We start from the raw sequence: 21,125 nt of genomic DNA on the forward strand, positions 1-21,125 counted from the left end.
ACCGTTTCTCGCCATCAGAAGTTTGTATTTCATAGCAGAGAAATATAGGAAAGAATTTTCTTTAGGATCTGAAATTATATCTAAAGAGATGAATGTTGATGACCGGGAGCTGACTGCATTGAGGATTTAAAATTGAAGATTGAGCAACTTACTGGAATCCTGACTTGTGCCGAATTGGAGTTAGCCAAATAGAACAGCGATTGGACTGGATTGGGACGAAATATTGCCTCAACAATAAATAAATAAATCGTTGGCAATCGATGTATCCTGACCTGCACCATTTAAACTAAATCATACAAAAGGTTGTTTTCTGGACAGACTCCAAAATCGTGTTACACGGGCTCACTATGCACTTCTCCCAATTAAATTGCTTTGTAGCCAATCGGATGTCAGGAATTTAAACTAAATCATCGAACATTTCTTGGCGCAATGTCAGGAAAAGAAAATCCGGCTTACATCATATCTCGTGGATGCAAGGTCAGCGATCTTCAAAATACAAGTTCGTTTACAGGACCATCTTTTCTTAAGTTTAAAAAACATCTTTGGCCGCAGTCGTTTGACAAAATCTAAACCATAGACGCGGATTTGGAAATAAGAAAAAAATTCATCATTCAAATGAACCGAATCTAAAGAAAACATCCTTAAGCAAATTGTAAATTGTATCATCGTGTTCTTCGACTCACAGCTTACGTGTTTCGGGCGTTTAACAAGATCCCTGCAAGCAAAAACCTCTGGGTGTCGCAAGCGGTTGAAATACTAACAACTGAGTATCAGCACTCGTTCTTGTTTATTGTAGGAATTATTCAGAATCAAACGTATTGGAAGGAAATAGATGGTTTAAAGAAGGATAAAGTCCTCAGCGCAGATCTTCAATTGCTGAAACCTTTTCTGTCGGAATCAGCTATAGGAACTCGCACGGTGACGCTGATTCGTGTTGGCGGGCGTCTAGAAAATGCGCAAAATTCCGGTAGAAGCCTTAGAAGCTTTATTCTCTGTTTAAATCGCTTCATCGGGCGGAAAAGTTTGCCAAATCAGATATTCTGCGAAAACACAACCAACTTCGTTGGAACCCAACCTCAATTGGAGGAATTTAAAATTCAACTCTTCAGCCAGTAAGCGTTGAACTACTTACAAATGTTCACCTTATCCAGTGAATTTTGCAACTATTCTGGGAGCTTTGGCGACGAGTTTTTTGCATGTGGCTAAGCCTTCACATATAATGATAAACGACACCCACGTTCTTGATTAACTATCCTTTGGCTGGCTAGAATGACAGTTACTGAATATTATAATGAACCGAAAAAAATTACATTACTAATGTACAAAACTATATTGACATTCAAAAAGGACCAAGCAATCAAACAAAACAATAACGAGCTATTAACTACGAATTTTTAATTCTGGACTAAATGGTTCAATATTAGAAACCTGGACTTGGCTAATGCTTTAGCAAAGTTCCAGGGAATATAATCAAAACCATTTGCGTGCTCAATTTGCAAACATGTATTATGGCTTAACAATTAAAAATCAAAAGCAGGGAAATAATTTAAGATTTAATCTAATAAATGCCAAGCCAAATACTAAAACTTACAATTGGTCACATAATAGGAATTGTTGGCAAAACAAAAATTAGAATACCAATCAAAAACAACAAACTGTTGAGCGAATGGACGTTGGTCCATTTCTTCAAATATAAAAAGAAAAAACTTATAAAAATTGTCAGAAAAATAGTAGTTAAAGCTGAATAATAATAATTATTATCAAAACCTTAATCATTCAAGCTATTATCGTACAAACCAATCAGGGAGTAAACTCAAGCTCAAAAAAGGAAATGAGAAGGCACAGTTAATCAGGCCAAATTAATTAACATCAATGATGATAATTTGTTTAGGTAATACCCCTACAGAGGAATGCCTTATTTTAAATGAGTGAACAGACGGTAGGACTGCTTTTCATATTAAAAAGGTAGTTTTTGAGAATAAAAATGAATTATTAATTTACAAAAAAGTTTATACAGTTATGGGTATTCAATTATTGAATATTACTACTATACAAGGTGAGTTCCAAAGTAAACTTTGGACTTTTTTAATCTAGCGCTCCTAGTGGCGCCTATATGTCAACTGGTGCGTTAGAATCTGTTATCGTTTATCGACAACTCCCAGTAAAAACTTCATGACATTTCATCTATTGAAAGTGAGGTAATTGCGTTTTAAGCGTCATTTTTTTTTTATCATCGTTGCTACAATGAGCTTCGAACAAAGAGCCGACATTAAATTTTGTTTTAAAATTAATAAAACTGTTTGCTAACAGTTTTCAATTGATGAAACAAGTTTATGGCGATGATTGCCTATCCCGTAGCAGAGTGCACGAGTGGTTTCAACGTTTTCAAAGTGGTCGTGAGGACATAAATGACGATGAACATGTGGGCCAACGAAAATCCGTCATCACCGAAAATTCCATCGAAACTGTGCGTGAATTCATAAAAAATCAGTCGAAATCTTCATTGAAATTGAAAATGGACATCTCCAAAACATCGATTTATCTCATTTTGATCGAACATTTGGGCTTACAAAAGGTGTGAGCGGTTTATTCCGCACAAATTGACTGACGTCCAAAAATTGTTCAGAATTCAACATTCTAGGGACATCATTAAAGAGGCAAAAAATGACCCGAACGTTCTCTTCAAGATTGTGACTGGTGACGAAACGTGGTGTTTTCAATATGATCCCGAAAACGCCAAAGTGCTGAATGGAAGGCGCAGGACTAGCTGAAACCCAAAAAATCGAGCCTGGAGACGTCAAAAGTGAAGACAATGCTGATTTTATATCGTGAAGATGGAAGTTGGCGTTCGATGCACGATAATGCGCCGTCCCATCGATAGACGCTTGTGTCCGACTATTTGAGCAAAAATCACATTTTAAACATTTTAAACTACTCCCCGTATTCACCTGATATTGTACCGTGCGACTTCTACCTTTTCGGAAAAAATGCATTAGCCGATGAAAGGAAAGAGTTATGCAGACGTAGAGGCCATTTAAAAGGCTTGCATCGGCATACTGGCGGCCATACCGGGCAACGAGCTAAAACACTCGTTCGAAACAAATTTTGGTGAAAGCTCTTCAAGTTTGAGTTCCGGAAACGTTGCAAGTCTAAAAAAATATTTCCTAAATCGAAAATAAAAACCCAATATTGATTTAAAAAACATGCGACAGAGCATTAACATTATAAACAGCAAAATAATTAAAATAGATGTCGCTGAGAATGCAAATGTTATAAAATCAACCTATGATGAATACTCTAATCTTATTTATACAAAGTGTATAAAGGGATTACAATTAAATATCAAACGTCTTGAGGAGGTTCTATTTCAATTAATCGCTTCTCGCAATTCTATTAAATATTAAATGAAATATTAATAAAATGAGTGGCAACTTCAATGCGGATAAAAGACAACTTTTTGAAGAGTTGCATAGACAAGGACGATGACATTTTCTCAGGCGGCATTTGATAATGAAAGGAATCGATGATTTATGGCAAGCCGATTTATTGAAATAATAAATTGTGAAATAATGAGGGCTATCGATATATTTTAACTGTTATTGATCCGAAGCAAGCATAGACTGTTGCTATTTAAAACAAAACAGGAGACGGTGTCACAACAAGAAAAGCGCTTTCGATGCGCCCATAGAAAGCCAAAAAACTTGCAAACAGATGATGACAAAGACTTTTATAAGAAGCCATTTCAAAATCGGATTGAATTAAATCATACCAGTTAATTGATTATAAAACTTTTCACGTGGCTGTAATTGGGTATCTTTCAATCGTTCAACTGAATTTAAATAGCTATGGGGAAATATACCCTTGCGTTTTACCATTTTATATTTGTGTGGTTCTGTAAAATTGATTTTATCGTATAGATATTTTCTTCTTTTAAATAACTAGCTAAGCTATCTAAACGAATCCAAAAATCGGAGTTCTTATTCAAAGATAAATTTCACCAAGAATTTTTGGTTTTTCTTTCACAAACAAATGGCAATCATAAGCCGAGAGATTATGAAAAAATATTGGAAACAAATTTGGTACTTAATAGTTTCTGTTACAGTCATTATGACGTGCACCTCTATATTCGCCTCTCAAACGGCAATGACCTAAAAGACTATTGGATTTATCATTGAATGAATTTCCGCATATAGTACAATTTACCTCTGACTGAAATTAGTGGACTTAGCGGTTATTTTACCATTTAATGATTTTCATATAACATTAAGCAATTGCAATATATGCTCTCTATGAAATGTGTGTACAATCTTCACCTTGATATGTTCTAAATGTATTCAAGCTATCATTAGCGTTTACAACAAAGGGAAGGGAAGGGAGGTTTTTCCAATTTGTTGCTATCGTCTAAACTTTAAAGACAGGTATTACAAAAAAGCACTTTCCTCTTGGTCACTTGTCTGCTGAGTAATCTAATTTCTAATTTAGTAGTTACTTTGAAATATTTTTAAAACAAACATAGTGAAAATGGTCTTCCTTCTCGAGAAGCAGTAAATATATGGAGTGTACTGTTTTGTCAGTTTTTTATTCATAAAATATAATGGGCCCAACCCAGGTATACCAATTTCGGGATTATTTTCTTTAATGGTTTGTATGCTATCGATCGGTGTTGGAAGTTTCCAAAAGGTAAAAGTTTTAACACAGTAAAATTTAGCACTTGCCTATTTACAGTTTTATATTCTATTTAATGCTGTGCACACCTTTACGTTTATATACAGCGGATCGATGTATATTCTGTTCAACTTTTGCGAAATATCAATTCCCATTTAAAGCAAAACCATCATTATTTCTACCATTGATGTAGGCTCTTCTGTTTGGTAAGTGGTTCGGTAAAGGAATAAAATTTGACCCCCTTATGGGTTGATATTTATTTATATTTATTTCCAAACTTACTATTTCAACGGGTGGCCAACCACTGGCTCTTTCTTGAAATTCACTCATTTCATTGCTTATGTAGTCATATAAATCATCCATTTGGGCACAGTGTTTGATTTAAAACATGCATTTTTGTTTCAAATGACTTTAAATTAATTTGGCAGTAGTTCCCGTTCGCTTTAATTAAAAAGTAATTTCAAAATTGTTTAAAATTAAACTTGATATTGATAAGCGTTTTTTGATCGTCTTTGACTAAATTATTACTTTATTACGGTTTGTGATTAAATACGGCTCAGTGCGATTGCGATTGCGCAGTTCGTATACACCTTGTGTACTAGATAACTGTTCAATGCAAGTTGGTGCATAAATGATGCGACCATTTAATTTTTGGAAAATTTGTATTAAAAACTTCGCAAAAACCTATTTCACTATTTGTAGGATTCTTGCTTGTCGTAGGATTGTCATTGGACACAGGATTCTGCTTCATGCTAATAGTCCGTCACAAAAATCAGAAATAATAACACCCATTTTTGTTTGTTTATACGTTGATTTTCGTCCTATTACTCGGGATAAAATTTGAGAGTATAATTATCACCGTCGCCTCTTAGTTTTACAAATTTAAAGTTACCCTGCGCAACGTGTTCTAATCTTAGACCTTTCCGGAAGGAACACAACAAAACCGTCGCACGGTTCTTATTCACTTCAGCGTTCTCTATCGCTAATGGTTTATGGTAATGACCTTACACTTCTTATAGAAGGTAAAGGTTCCCAGTTCATTCCATTGATCCTGAGGTTGAGTCATAGTGGACTGCTTATATTATGCGAGTAAAGCGTATATAGGTCGAGCCACTTCTGAGTTACCCTAGTGGTGTACATTCAGAATTTATACCATTTTCAGAAAAAATTTTGTATACCCTTAAAGAGGGTATAATGATTTCCGTCAGAAGTTGGCAACGCAGTGAAAGAGATGTTTCCAACCCCCATAAATACCGTCTGTCCTTCCGTCTGTCCGTCCGTCTGTCTGTCTGTTTCTACGCAAACTAGTCTCTCAGTTTTAAAGCTTTGTTCTTTCTATTGCAGATAGTATATAAGTTGGAATTCCGAATTAAATTTTATCAAAATCGGACGAATATATCATATAGCTATCATAGGAACGATCGGAAAATTGGTGGAAAAATAATTTTAACCAATTATAGCTTTGGGGCTTTATGACATATTATATTAAATTATAATTTTTTATATTTTCAAAAATTTCGAATTAAATTTAACAAAAATCGCACTACTCTAACATATTGATGTCAAAAAAAAAGATCTGAAAAAGAGAATGAAATAATTTTTTTTTGGTTTTCTCTATTCTGCTCAACATTTGTGTTGTTATTCGGACGCTGGGTAATATGGGGGTTTCTGTCGGTTGCTTTAATAAATTACGTTAGTTTAGTTTATCTTTGGCCAGATCAAATACATTAACACACAATTTGTACTTTTTTTAAATTTGGGTTTGATGTTTTTTAGTAGAACTTACATGTTACATTGAGCGTGAGTTCTTAAAATTTTAGTTGAGCGCCAATTATCTTTTCCCTTTAGTTAATCTGCCCGGTATGGTCTTCTTTTAGTCCACTGCTCTCGGATCATTACGGTGGAGAATAACTAAATAATCATATCCGTCCGGTTTGGTCTCCTCGTATACCGCTGCTCTCGCTAGTGGAATGATTACGGTGGAGAATAAACTGTACTCTCTATAGCTGGCCTCGAGTTCAGTCAATTATAAAAAGATATAAATTTACGGCAAGTGCAGGAGAAGTGATATGTATTAAGCGTTTTATTGGTTGAGGGCTGTATTCAAAACCAAGCCAATGCTCTCAACACGTCACAATGTCATGGTCGGTAAGCCAACTCAGCATAATCATAGGCAACAATGGAGACTCCTGCACCAAGCAGCTATAGCGCGCTGATACAAGGTATGCAGCGCTGCCATTGCAAGCGTTGTTTATGAAAAAAAATGTTGCGAGTGGTGTTATCTCATTACTTATCTCCGATTTGCGATAGCCGCTTCTTTTCAAAACGAGAGGAAAACAGTTAATAATTCATATCAAATGAGCAATAATTAAAAAGAAACCGATTGAAAATTATTAATAAGTAATAAAGTCGCAAAATGTGTAAATACATGTTACGAAATGTCGACATTTACGAAGGACTCTTTAGTAATTATTGCACTTTAAGGTTAGAAAAAACTTGTTTATCCGATTATTAAACGTAGAAAAATAAATTTTTATAAAAATAGGAGAGAAAAATGAAATAAGTAAGAACGCTGTAGTAGAGTGCCTCGACTATTAGATACCACTTACTCAGCTTAAGAGATTAAAAGCGGAATGGAGATATAAAAGCAGCAAAGCGATATTATAAAGCGCCATCTATCAGCTATTTCAATATATGGTAACTTTTTCTAGGTCTATAGATAGGTCATCTTAACTTAATTTTAATACAATTTATTTAAAAGTTATGTAAGTTTCTAATAGTCGAGACACTCGACTATATAGTTCTCTCTTGTTTTTTTTTTGTCTTGCTACAACTTAAAACACTTCCTAGGGTAAGGATAGTTAAATATAACACTTCATATTACCTGCTTTTGTTAAAGTATATGACGAAGATCCAGTATCAAAGTCCTCGACTGGATTTTCGGCAAAGCGTTTTCTGGCGCGTGGCATGATCTCCAGCTTCACTTTTTAGTCTGCCGCTCGAACTCACGTTCGTTCCTTCTCATTTCCTTTACCCTCGAATACACACGCATAGTGTGGTGAGTTATGACGAACACTATTTGTCTCACTCACGCCCACGCCCAGACTACGCTGACGGAATTGCGTATCCGTCTCGCACGAAAGAACCGAGAAACAATAAGAAGTAAAACAAGAGTGTACCAACAAATAATCGTTATGCGACACGGCCTTCCTGACCTATCTCACGTCCTCGTGAGTGTAGGTTTACAAAAATTATTCTCTTATTTTCTACACAAAAATAAAGTTCAAGATGGTTTCACGTTTTTTTTTTCTTACTAAATCAAAATCAAACAAAATATTATAATTTTTTTAGTCCATATAGCGATCATATTCTTCATTAGTTTACAAAAACCATGTCATCAACTAGCACACAGTCATCCATAAGATAAACTGGCCAGTCAATAGGTGTGTTCATTTAGCCCACAGCTTATATCTGGGCAAACCGGCCATCATAAATAGCTCGCAGTTTGATTCATAAGCCGGCCAAATAACAATTCACCGATCATTTTAAAAATTTCATTCTTTTTCAAAATCATTCTTATCAGCCCTCACCGGCTTGATCTCCATAACCACCTTCATCAGTAAGTTCCAAGGCTTCTTCATCATCACACTCATCATCCAATTCTGTGGCAATCCCCTTCCCTGGCATACGTCTCAAAAATTCGTGAGAATATTTATATGTCCTATTATTATTTAACGCCTTAAGTCTATACCGATCTCCTTCTAATATTTCGGTCACTAAGAATGGTCCTCTAAACTTAGGGTCGAGTTTTGTCTGATGACGCTCTTCGTTTTTAAGCAATACGTAGTCACCGACCTTGTGTCTTATAATAGTGGCCTTAGATTTATAAAATCTAGATTTATCATAACAGGCATTCTTTTCCATTTTTTGCTTTGCCATTTCTCTAACTTGGTCAATATCAACAACATTTTCCTTTTCGACAATAGGTACGAGACCAAATGGCCTTGCTTCCTTGCCAATAAGCATTTCTAAAGGGCTTACCTTAGTCACTCTATTGGGAGTACAATTAAGAGCCAGTTGAATCTCGCAAAGAGCATCCTGCCATGACCCCCGACCTGTCTCAACCGCCGTTAGCATAGATTTTAGAGTACTCATAACTCGCTCTACTTCGCCATTGGCCCGACTAGCGCCTGTGGCGATCAAATGTAAATCTATTTTTATAACAGAGCAGAAATTACGGAATGCTGTACTAGAAAAACTCCGTCCCTGATCTGCAAGAAGGGACACTAAACAATGATATTAGGGACTTTAAAGCCTTAATACAACTTTCTGTATCCAGCCCCACTGTATGGGACAAAGAGACAAACTTCGTAAACGCGTCTATTGATACGATTATATACTCCTTCTGATCATTTTTACTACTAAGCTTCCCTGTAAGGTCCATGTGGACTGTATGCCACGGGTATAGGATGCAATTCAGCTTGTACCCTGCCAGATAGAGATTTTGACAGTCTGCATGTAATACAATTTGCGAACGTACTTGGACATCCTTTCAAACCAATAATACTCATACATTTTCTCAAGGGTTTTCTCTCACCCAAGGTGCATAATGGACTCGTGCTCATTATTAACGGCAGACCACCTAAACGGCTTTGGGATAATAGGGAGGCAACGAGTTTTCCCATTCCTTTGAATTTTTCTATATAGTGTTCCTGCCCTTAATTCATACGTTTTGGCAAAATCCTCAGCAAGATCATCGCTACGCAATTTAGAAACAATAGACGACGTTTCCTCGTCGCGTTGCTGCACAGCTAACAACCAATTGTCAGTGATCTCTGTCAAATCTATATGTTTTTCCATTGTACCTTTTGACATGACGCAATCTTTTGATATAGGATTTCGGGACAGAAAATCTACGTGAGCCATTCTTTCACCTGGCCTATACTTAATATCAAACTCGCAAGATTGCATGTATGACCACCACATATGAACTCTCGGGGTTAGTTCTGCTTTTGTGCGAGAGGCTTTGAGCAAATTGCAGTCAGTAAACACGACGAAATGTCGACCCTGTAGGTAATGGCGAAAATGCTTAATAGCATTGTAAACTGCAAGTGTTTCCAGTTCGTATGAATAATAACGCGATTCCGCTGGCGAGGTCCGTTTACTAAAGTATTCGATAACTCTAGGCTTGTGTTCGATTTTATGCAACAAAATTGCGCCATAGCCATCAGCACTCGCATCTGTATGAAGTTCAATAGGAAATAGGGGATCGAAAATAGTCAAAACGGGTTCACTAGTCAGGATTCGAATCACTTCCTGTCGTATCTGCTCATGCTCTAATTTCCATAAAAATGTTATAATTTTTGAAGTAAGAATATAGAGGGGTTTTAGCAACTGTGAAAACTTAGGTACAAACTGACGAAAATACGAGACCAGTCCAACAAATTGTCTCAGTTGAGTTCGGATTGCGGGGGCGGTAAGTCTACTAGAGCTCGTATTTTCCCAGGATTCGGTCGAATCTCACCTGCTCTAACTTCAAAACCTAAGTATTCGAGACAAGTTTTTAGAAAGCAACCGTTCTTTATGTTGAAAGAAAATCCTTTTTCGGCTAGGGTTTGCAGGGTGATTTGTAATCTCTCAAAAGCTTCTTCGTTTGTACGTGCGACTATCATTACAACGTCCATATAAACAATGGCATATTTATAAGCCAGATCACCTAAGGCACGATTAATAGCCCTTTGGAATACCGAAGGCTCATTTTTAATCCCAAGAGGCATAGCCAAGTACTCGTACTGTCCTTCTGGAGTTACGAAAGCCGTCCGTTCGATAGAGTTTGCATGTATTGGGATCTGATGAAAACCACTGGCCATATCAATGCACGTGAAAAACCTATCCCCACTCAACCTAGCTATCTAATCCGATATAAGTGGCAACGGATACTTGTCGGAAACAGTATTGGCATTAAGATTCCGATAGTCAACACAGAGACGATCTGTTCCATTTTTCTTTCGGACAAGTAACATCGGACTCGCAAATGGAGAGGAACTTGGTCTTATAATGTTCGCATCGAACAGCCTTTGAATAGAATGTCTAACCTTTTCTTTTTCCTCTACACTCAAACGATAAGGGCGCATCTGAACCATCTTATTTTGATCAATCAAGCGAATTTCTAGCTGTCCCGTAATCACGCGGCTCTGTGGAATACCGTTAATGAACGAATTTGAGAATTTTTGTAATATTGATAGCAGTCTATCTTTATCTGGTCCATGCAAATCGGTGTCAACATCGGCCAGGTCAGGAGTAAATTCGGAGACTGCGACAGGTAATATAGACTTTTCACTAAATAAAGTAAGCGCGCTTGATGTAATTGTCACGCCGATGCCCTGGCTCAAAATTTCACGACCAATCAAAGCTTTGTATTTAATATGATTATCTAAAACTACGTGAAATAAGATTTCAAGTGAACGCTCATAAATCAAAACATTTGCCATAATCTGTAAAGTGCTACAAACGGTGTTACCACATATACCTCTTAATGTCACTACGTTGTTTATTCTAGTGCCTGATAATCTCAGCGATGCAGTCTCTTTGATGAGTGAGCATTTGGCTCCAGAGTCGAAGTAAAATTGGAACGACTCACCAGACTGCAGTAAAGTTCCTAAGGGCTCAAGTACGGTGTATATGTTCACATCTTTGATGGTGTTGCTTTTGACTGGCGGACGATCCGGGCAGACAGTAGATACATGTCCAGCTTTTCCACATTTGCAACAGATGACGGATGATCGATCTCTTCCTCCAGTATATCCAGATTGTTGATTACGGGGCTGATGGCGCTGGGTTGTCTCTTCGTTAAAGCGACATTCCGCCTTCTTGTGGCCGGGTTTGCCACAGTTGTAACACGTGATGTGAGGCATAGCGCTGATTCTTTTTCCTTGTAGTACTGGTACGTTGTCTCTCTGTTGGCTCTGTCTGGCGTCAAACGAAAAGGCTTTGAGTTCCTGATGCAGCTCGTTTCTGGTTTGGATATCCGTGGTAAAAACCAAACGGAGCAATCTTTTATCTACTTCAGCTGCGTGTGCCAACGTAACGGATACTGCAATTTGCTCGACGCTGAGCGACTTCCAGCGGGCCATAAGGGAAGTGACCATTCTGCTCCCATACAACGCCTTCATTTGGGCGTCCATTTAGCAAATTCAAAACGGTGGCGGCCAAAGTCTCCGTTCCAGAAAAATGTTGCAAAAATAATTCTCGGAACTGCGTCCATGTAATGCCCGGAAAACATGTCTGCGAGAGCCAGTGTGACGCGGTGCCTTCCAGTGATTTGCTGAGCGCCATTACAAGAGCGCTACCCACGAGCTGATTTTCAGACAAAATGTAGTCGACTGTTGAACACCAGGACAGCGCGTCTGATTCTGCACGATCGGGGTTGAACTTTGGCAGTGCAATGGCTTTAATATCTTTTGGCTCATTTTGAGAGCACTGCACTTGTTTTATCAGTTCGGCGAAATTACGATTTTGCAATTCCAGGATTGCTAGGAGATTTGCGTCATTGGATGGAGACGGAGGTAATCCCACTTCTGATGACGAAGATCCAGTATCAAAGTCCTCGACTGGATTTTCGGCAAAGCGTTTTCTGGCGCGTGGCATGATCTCCAGCTTCACTTTTTAGTCTGCCGCTCGAACTCACGTTCGTTCCTTCTCATTTCCTTTACCCTCGAATACACACGCATAGTGTGGTGAGTTATGACGAACACTATTTGTCTCACTCACGCCCACGCCCAGACTACGCTGACGGAATTGCGTATCCGTCTCGCACGAAAGAACCGAGAAACAATAAGAAGTAAAACAAGAGTGTACCAACAAATTATCATTATAATTTGAATTTCCAAAACAATATGCGACATATACATAAATCTTTTATTGTACCAGTGGTGCAGTTATACAGAAATGAAAGGATAGTTTGAAAAGTAATTTGACATTTTGGGATATTTTTCGGAGGCTTTTCAATTGACTTCGAAGTGGTGTTTAGTTCTAGCCAAAATAAGAGGCTAACAGGGTTAATAAAAACAACTTTCAAGGTGATTAAACTCTAATTATAGCTGCTATGTTTAACCAAATTTTTTTTTACTACCCTTATACCACTCTCTCCTACTTTTAACATCATAAAAACACAAAAGAAAAACTATGCCAAAAGATGCGGTTACAAAAAAACTTTTAACTACCGATTATTCTTCTGATTATTGACCTAAAATTTTCCACGCACACAAATAGCCACAACTCTTAAATCCATCTACCGCCCACATTACCATACATATATTGAAACAGGTGAAAAGTGGCTCTAGTAGACGTGGAGAAAAATCGATGTTCACGGCGAAAAACATCGATGTTTCGTATATATTTATATATCTAATACTTACTTTTCAAAAATCTGTCCATGTTTAAGTACCACCACACTAACACCAACATCAACAAAAAAAAAAACTAAAATAACAATAAAGTAAATAATTTAGAGTGAAATTAAAAATTGTGTGTACTTAAAATTTGTCAATCTTCCTCTATGTACTTTTAAATGAAAAAACATCGATGTCGCCCCGGTAAACATTGATGTTACCAATGTTTCGAAAACATCGATGTTTCTCCGCCCTCCACAATATCAGCTTATCTATCTTGATTTTTCTTTTGCTTTTCTTAGGCTGAGTATCGGAGCAGATTCTTGTATTGCCTGCGTAGTGGAAATTTATAAACAGTTTTGAAACTGTGACATCGAAAAGCTCTATTGTCGTATGAATGACTATCAGATACCCATCAGATACGCAAAACGATATTGTAAAGCGCCACCTCAGTTATTTCAGACAGATATTTCTGAAAGATTTTAGCGTTTTGGCAATAGGTTAAACTGAAACAATTATGCTGCGCGAGAAGCCCGGGAGTCTATATGCCAAGTCTAACTCCTTTAGATTCAAAAATTTCCGAGATTTAATAAAAGAATATACTCCTTATAAAATTATTATTGATATTGATTGATATTGATAGTAAATATATTTTGGATTTTATTTTTTTTGCGATTCGTTTAAGGATGTCCAAAACAAACTTACTACTGCATATAAAGCGATAAACAAATATATGAATACACCATTGTCAACTGCAATCGTTGATGTAATTGCCATACCAGATCTAAATACAGTTCGATTTGCTAGTACATATGGCATTCTAATAGTGAGGTACATATACATTTTTACTTGCCTGTATTAAAATTTGAATTTTATTTTTTTTGCGATTCATTTTAGGATGTCCAAAACAAACTTACTACTGCATATAAAGCGATAAACAAATATTTGAATACACCATTGTCAACTGCAAAGGTTGATGTAATTGCCATACCAGATCTAAATACAGTTCGATTTGCTAGTACATATGGCATTCTAATAGTAAGGTACATATACATTTTTACTTGTCTTACCTGTCTTAAAATTTGATTTGAAAAATAATTTATTGGTACTTATAGAGAGTCTGAATTATTAAAAACTGGTGTTTTTGCCATGTGTCGAGAACTTGTTTATCAGTGGATTGGAATATGGATAACACCCGATTGGTGGACTGATAACATTGTAAATAAAGCGCTTGCTAATTATATAGCCTCAGAAATCATGCTTGACGTAAGTTGTGTTGTACTTATATATATGTATGGCTAAACCTAATGAAAAAAATTTTTAAGATAAATGACGGAGTAGAATTTAATGGAAAATATCCCATGACGATTCTTTACTCATTGTACTATGAATTAAGCAAGAGGTATCCCCACTCTCGTTTAACAGGAATGAAGCACGAGTCCAGGTTTTCTAAAATTGAGCTCATTGTTCGAATGCTTAGGCTCGCTTTAGGAGAAAGAACTTTTAAAATTGGAATTCATCGATTTATTAGCGATTTTAAAAGTAAAGCGTATAAAGCATCTGACCTTTGGAATACACTTTCTAAGCAAGCAATAGAAGATGAAGTGCTTGATAGTTCTTTTAGTATATTGGATATTGTTGAGTCTTGGCTAAACCTCGATCGGCTTCCACTCATCACTATTAATCGAGACTACAACTCAGGAACTGCAAGTGTACAGCAAAAAGTGTATCTTCGGGAAAGGCCTCATGATGTACCCAATCAGGATAAAATGCTTTGGTGGATACCTATTGCGCTAGCACGGCAAGACACTTTAAATTTTGCAAAATATTGTCCATGCATATGGATGAATAAGACAAAGGAATTGCAAATTTCAAACATGCCAATCAAAAATATGTTTATAATTGCAAATCCAGAGGAAATCGGTCCTTTCCCGGTTAACTATGATCAACAAAATTGGAATATGTTGTCGATTTATCTAAGGACAGAAGACAAAAGAGAACATATACCAATATATACAAGGTACATATATATATCACATATTATTAATGATAATTTTAAACTATTTTAGCTTTTGGTTGGAGAGAGGTTGAAAAGTTGTTGACCACTTAAAACCGTTTTCTTTTTTCGCAAGGAGAAGGAAAGGTATCGATGCCTAGTCCTTAGATAAATGTTATCGCGGAATCCCACGTCCACACCGGTTTTCCCTGGGCTGTGTAACAAACTGATTTTATCTGATAAGTAAATTTTGCCAAGTAAGTAAGATAGTGAGCGCGGGCTCTGGGACAATTAGCATAACCAACGGTTTTTATCCCTGAGAAACATGTCCGATGTTAGAGCTTAGAGCTCAGAAATCAAAAATATTTAAAATTAAATTAATCTCAAAATTTATGGATTCTCGAATGTGGGAAATGTTTCCATATTTTTAATTCCGCCCCAAAAAGTTTCACTGGTAAATTGTCGAAGATTCCCTCCTTTCCACAAAAGGGTCTCAAAGATATTAGGCAGAGCTACCCGAAAAGGTCCATTACCTGACCGCAATAAAAGGGATGCATGCCAATGACCTTATGGCTCGCACATGTCCGAGGGGCACACTCATTGAGAAGATCACTGAGTTGAAAGCACCGCGCGACAACTCACAAGTATACCTGTAATTTAAACTCGAAAAAAAATTCAGAGGGAGTTTCTTTTGTAGCATAATAATACATTTATTTAAATATTTTGGTATTGCAAACATGATTTGTTATATATTGAAAAAAAAATTTTTGTCTACGTTCCGCCGATTTGCATAAAAGAGGCAAGCGGACGTTTCTGATGTTAATTCAAGTTTAGAAAATGTAAAGTGTTCACCACAGTTCACAGTTCGTAGTTTTCAGATCATGTCCACCTTGCTTCATTAGCATAGTTTTTGCGTTTAGGAGGTATTGAAAGTGCTGACCATTTCTCAGTCCTTTAAATTGTTTGATGAACTGGACAATTTCCTCATTAAATCTCATTTAATTAATCTTGTTTTCTTGTAGCTCTTTACACATCTAGACTCAACTTTAAAATGATGTATTTAATAATATTTTCTTGCTTTGGTGCTACTTTAAAAACAAATTCAAAATATTTTATGCTTTGCTTAGAACACATACCCCGCATTTAAGATATGTATGTTGGACAATATGGACACCAGTTTCCCTTAAACCTGTTTAATGATAGACAGCCCATTTTCTCGATATTATTGAGCTGACGATTCCCAAAAAACTTGTTCAAAAACCTTTTCTTTTGAACACCCTTGCAAATAATCGGGTTTCCGTTTGTAATTGTCCTCAGATACTCTCGAACTTGTGGAAAACTGTTTTATCTATCGTTCCAAAACATTTTGTGATGCTTATTGGTTAAACAATTTACAGTCTTTCGAGATTTTGTATTTAGCAAAGCAAAGTCATGTGGTGATTCTATTAAAAAACTATTATTCAAGCTAGAATCTTTTTCGAATACAAGACCAATTTCCTTTACTCGATCGTGAAAAAGGAGACAATAAGCTTGGGTAGTTTCATGAGTTGGAGTCCTGAGTTCTTTTGAAATTCTGACAGGACCAGTTTTCACTTACTCGTTTTGATATGAAAGATCAACCACTGTAGTGGGGGCCTTCAATTTAAATTTAGGTGTCGCCAGAAATCTAATCGGAAACGAAACAACAATTAGTGAAGTGATTTCCAGATTAAAAGGCAACTTTCAAGGCAAAATCTCCAGCAACGCAATAAAATTGCTTACCAGTATACACAAGAGGTTGAGCAGATAACAAAAGCTTTAGAATGTGCATATATAACAGACGGATTACCTCTAGAATTAGCCAGAAGTTATTCCACTCAGCATGCAGTAAAAGCCATGGCTAAAAATGGTACAATCGATAAGGTAAAACTTATCATCCAAGCTGGTACTTTCAATACTATGAACGATGCCGTATCTAAATTTGTAAATAGTTACACAGAAGTCAAACACTGTCCTATACTACAAGAACTATCAACAGCGCAGCGCAAGTCGCGGACATGGAAATTAAAGAGGCAACTTTCGTGGTTATCATAACAACCACAACAACTACCAGAATGACAATGGAGGATTTGGCCTCGTCATATAGAGGAAACTATAGAGACCGTAATAACTCGAACCGAGGCAACAACAACAACAACAACCAAAACATTGTCAGAGTACATCGGGAAACTTTTTTATGTTCAGATGTAGAACATGTGCAGACATATCAATTAAAAAAAAAACTTCTGTTATCTTTCACGACATCCAAGATAATTATATTATAGACACCAAAGGAATAATTCAAGAAAAAACCAAATCCAACGGTCTAGTTTCTATTGAAATACAGACGACTAAATATATAATTCCACACGATGCGGTGAAATGTTAGGAATCGCTTTTATTACAAAATACAACTGTCAATAAGACTTCAAGCCATTTGAAGATTGGCTTACAATTAGACCCTATATAGCATACAGACACTCCATTAACCATAACTGATAACCTATTAATGTTTTCGACAGAGTGAAGTGGACACTATTGGTCCACTACCAAAATCAGAAAATGGAAATGAATATGTAGTCACGCTTATATGTAACTTATCAAAATATCTAGTTGCCATACCAGTTGCACATAAGAACGCAAAATATTGTCGCTTAAGCAAATTTTGAATCATTTATTTTGAAGTACGGTCCAATGAAGACATGGGAACAGAAAAGAAAAATTTAATTATAAGTGACTTGTGCAAATATTTGAACATTAAAAACATAATATCAATCGCACACCACCACTAGATAGTTGGGACAATCGAAAGAAGTCATAGAACTTTTAATGAATACATACGATCTTACATATGGGTTGATAAAACTGATATGGCTTCAATATTTTTTCTTTTGTTTCAACACGACCCCACCAATGGCACATAATTATTGTCCATATGAGTTAGTATTTGGTAAAACAAATAAATTACCAAAAGAATTTAATAGTATAGATAACATAGAAACAATATATAATATAGTTTACTGTGCTATGTAAAGTAATTTATAAAAGAGCTAGAGTTATGTTTGAAGAAAATAAGAATAGAAATGAAATACTACATATACACTTCATTACATTGTATACATAATTAAAATGTCCCGGTCATAAACCCAAGTGGTTAAAATATGGTCCACTCACAGAGAGTGCTAGCGTCGCCAAAATTGTAACACGAACGGACCGCATGTGCATACGAGTATTGAGGTCGATAAGTGCGCATTGATATTAACCATTCAATTTGATAAGTGGAAAAAGTTTGTATTTATAATGGAACTGTTTCGATATATGTGCCGCACATTTAAATTATTTTGGTTAAGCATTATAATAAAGTTGGCATTGTCACGAATTAAATGTTTCGGTATATGACTATATGATAGACATAAATAAAAAGAGTCGATATTTGTATGTCGACACATACAAAAATATGATCTTATGTTGTCGATTTTAATCCAATGAAATTCTCTTCTAAACTTTGCATAATATTAGTTTTACCGCAATTGGAAAATTGAAAAATTATGTTCGGTAAGAGGTATTACATCGTGGCGGATGATTTTTCTCGTTTTCATCGTTAATATTTCAAACTAAAATTTTTTGTTTTTGGCTTATTAAACGCATCTTTCGATATAATGTGCGGAAACGTTTTTATCATCGTTTCAGTCGTGTTTTTATACCATTGCAGTCAGAAGTTTTGCAAAGCAGTGAAGGAGACGTTTCCCCATATAAAGTATATATATTTTGATCAGCGTCACTAGACCAGTCGATTTAGCCATGTCCGTCCGTCTGTTCGTCCGTTTCTACGCTATCGGGTTGAAACATTCCTAAAAGTCTTCTTTCTGACCTTCTAGGCTTGGAAATAACATTTTTTAATTAGTTCTGAATTTCGAATTAAATTATATCAGAATCGGACTGCTATATCATATAGCTGTAATAGGAACGATCAAAAAATTAGTGGGAAAATAATATGAAACAAATTATAGCTTTGGGGCTTTTTGACATATTGTCTTTTTATAATAAAAGCCGGACTACTCTAACATGTAGATGTAAAAAAATGGTCTGAAAAAAGAATAAAGTATTTTTTTTAATATTACTGAAGTCAGCAACAATCCTTAAAAATTTCACATGGTATTACTAAAGTTTATCATTTCTTATGACTGCAAGGGTATACAAACTTCTGCAAGCCGAAGTGGTGGTGGTCTTGTCGATAAGCTAATCAATGCCTTACCGATTAAGCCCATATTCCGCAATATCACTTTTGTTACAAAGTTACAGAAACGTTTGGAACGCGGTGATCAAGTAATAAACCCATTGGATGAAGCCTGCATAGAGCACAATATTGCATATTCTAAAAACTAGGCATTGTGAGCCGACACCGTTTTGATTGACAAAGCCTGGTCGCGTGTCAAGGCACTATACTTTTTACAAATGCAAAGAAAGCGAAGACAAAATTTCGAATAGAATGGATTAAAATGAAAAAGAAGAGGAGGAAAAAAATCGAATCAAATTTTCTACCAATCGTGCCCATTTTTACAGCCCTCAGCGCTCTTGTTGTATAGCAAGTGGTATTGCAGCAATTGCAAAATGATTTAATAATGCATAAATGGCTATAGAAGATATGGAGGAGTAGAAACGTCACAAGGAGTTTCAGTAGGAAAAGGATAATATCTCAAACCCTATAGAAAGGGTTATGGTTTCTTTCTTAAGCCCTATAGTAGGGCGAAAGGACTTAAGAATCAAAAGAAATAATTTCTCTGCAACCCAATAGACCACTATAAAATATCGACATTACAGGTTTTTCTAAGAAATATATGCATCATTTTAGTGGGATATTTATAAGAGATCTGCTCCCAGAAACGATACAGATAATTACTGCTCAAAACCAATTATAAACCACCAAGGTAACAGCTAAATACAAATTGTAACACCTGTACCAAATACTGTACATGTCGGAAAGGTTCACCTCTCTTCAGGATGATATAATGGTTAATGGAAAATTTAATATTCGTAAAAGTAATGAAAATCTATATTTAGAAATAAGCCAACAATCTTAAAAAAATTAAGATATTATGAATATAGCAATAAATACAATAATGAAAACAATGTATAGTATTTTTTTTTTATTTTGAAATGGCATATAAATATTACAGATAATGGCGTTCCGTATGCACTATTAGTTTAGTAAGTAAGGAGTTTTGTCTTACTTAACCAAAGAAAGGGTCGCATTGAAGCGAAATTCGATGATCTCAAACAAGTCAAAAATCAGACGAATTTACAATTGGAGAAAGCCTATACTGTAGCCTTACATAAAGTTTTTAACGAAAATAAATAAGAAAAGATATCATACGTAATCATAAGTGTAATAAAATTAAAATATACGATGATGAGCAAGAGCTGAGAGAAAAATCTCCAATCTAATCGAAATATAAATTCACGAAAGTCTTCACACGAGTAATTCCTATATCGAATTTTTTTCACAGACGAATATTGAGGCAGATGTAGAATAGATGTAAATAGAAAAAGGAGACGGAAAAGAGTGAAAAAGGAGAGGATACATCTTCACCAATGCAGAGCTAAATAATAAAGCACTATTTTTTACTATGATTTTATTATCAGTAATGTAATCAGAGGAAATGTGTTTAACAAAGAGTTTGGACCCAAAAAAACTGCAAGCAATCCATAATTCTTTTTGGAAAAAAGAACTAAAAATTAAAAATAATAAAATAACATTTTCTAGTGAAATAGGATCGATTATGACTCCTATTCTCTACTATCTATTATTTTTAGTAAACCTGAAATCTATGATGATCAAGATTTAAAAATGTATAAAAATGAATCTCAATGACCGAATATAAATTAATCCAATCCTACAAAGTCTACATTCGGTCAATATCAGGTTTTGGTTGCATTACCCTTCAGAAGTCAAATCCCAACTATGTATACTGAAATGATGTTCAGAGTTAGTCGAACCACTGGAAATTTTGGTGGCATCAAAAGAAGCGTATAACACCAGTCACAATTATTAAATT

At 35.7% G+C, this 21,125-nt stretch overlaps 1 protein-coding gene across 26 annotated transcripts in view; it reads left to right on the forward strand.

Annotated features, from left to right (window-relative positions):
* Window positions 1–21,125, forward strand: part of LOC108026765 (glutamyl aminopeptidase) — a 502,322-nt gene that overhangs the window by 181,265 nt on the left and 299,932 nt on the right. For 24 of the 26 annotated variants that reach the window (XM_050890150.1, XM_050890129.1, XM_050890136.1 and 21 more), the window contains 3 exons: window positions 13,953–14,098; window positions 14,171–14,321; window positions 14,381–15,075. The exons of 1 other annotated variant lie outside the window; for it this stretch is intronic. In XM_050890150.1, the coding sequence (XP_050746107.1) occupies window positions 13,953–14,098; window positions 14,171–14,321; window positions 14,381–15,075 (992 nt within the window). Of the gene's footprint in view, window positions 1–13,740; window positions 13,887–13,952; window positions 14,099–14,170; window positions 14,322–14,380; window positions 15,076–21,125 lie in introns of all 26 variants that reach the window. One more of the 26 variants, XM_050890134.1, reaches the window with a different exon arrangement.

Source organism: Drosophila biarmipes, unplaced genomic scaffold (genome assembly GCF_025231255.1).
Source record: "Drosophila biarmipes strain raj3 unplaced genomic scaffold, RU_DBia_V1.1 ptg000017l, whole genome shotgun sequence".
Lineage (NCBI taxonomy): Eukaryota > Metazoa > Arthropoda > Insecta > Diptera > Drosophilidae > Drosophila > Drosophila biarmipes.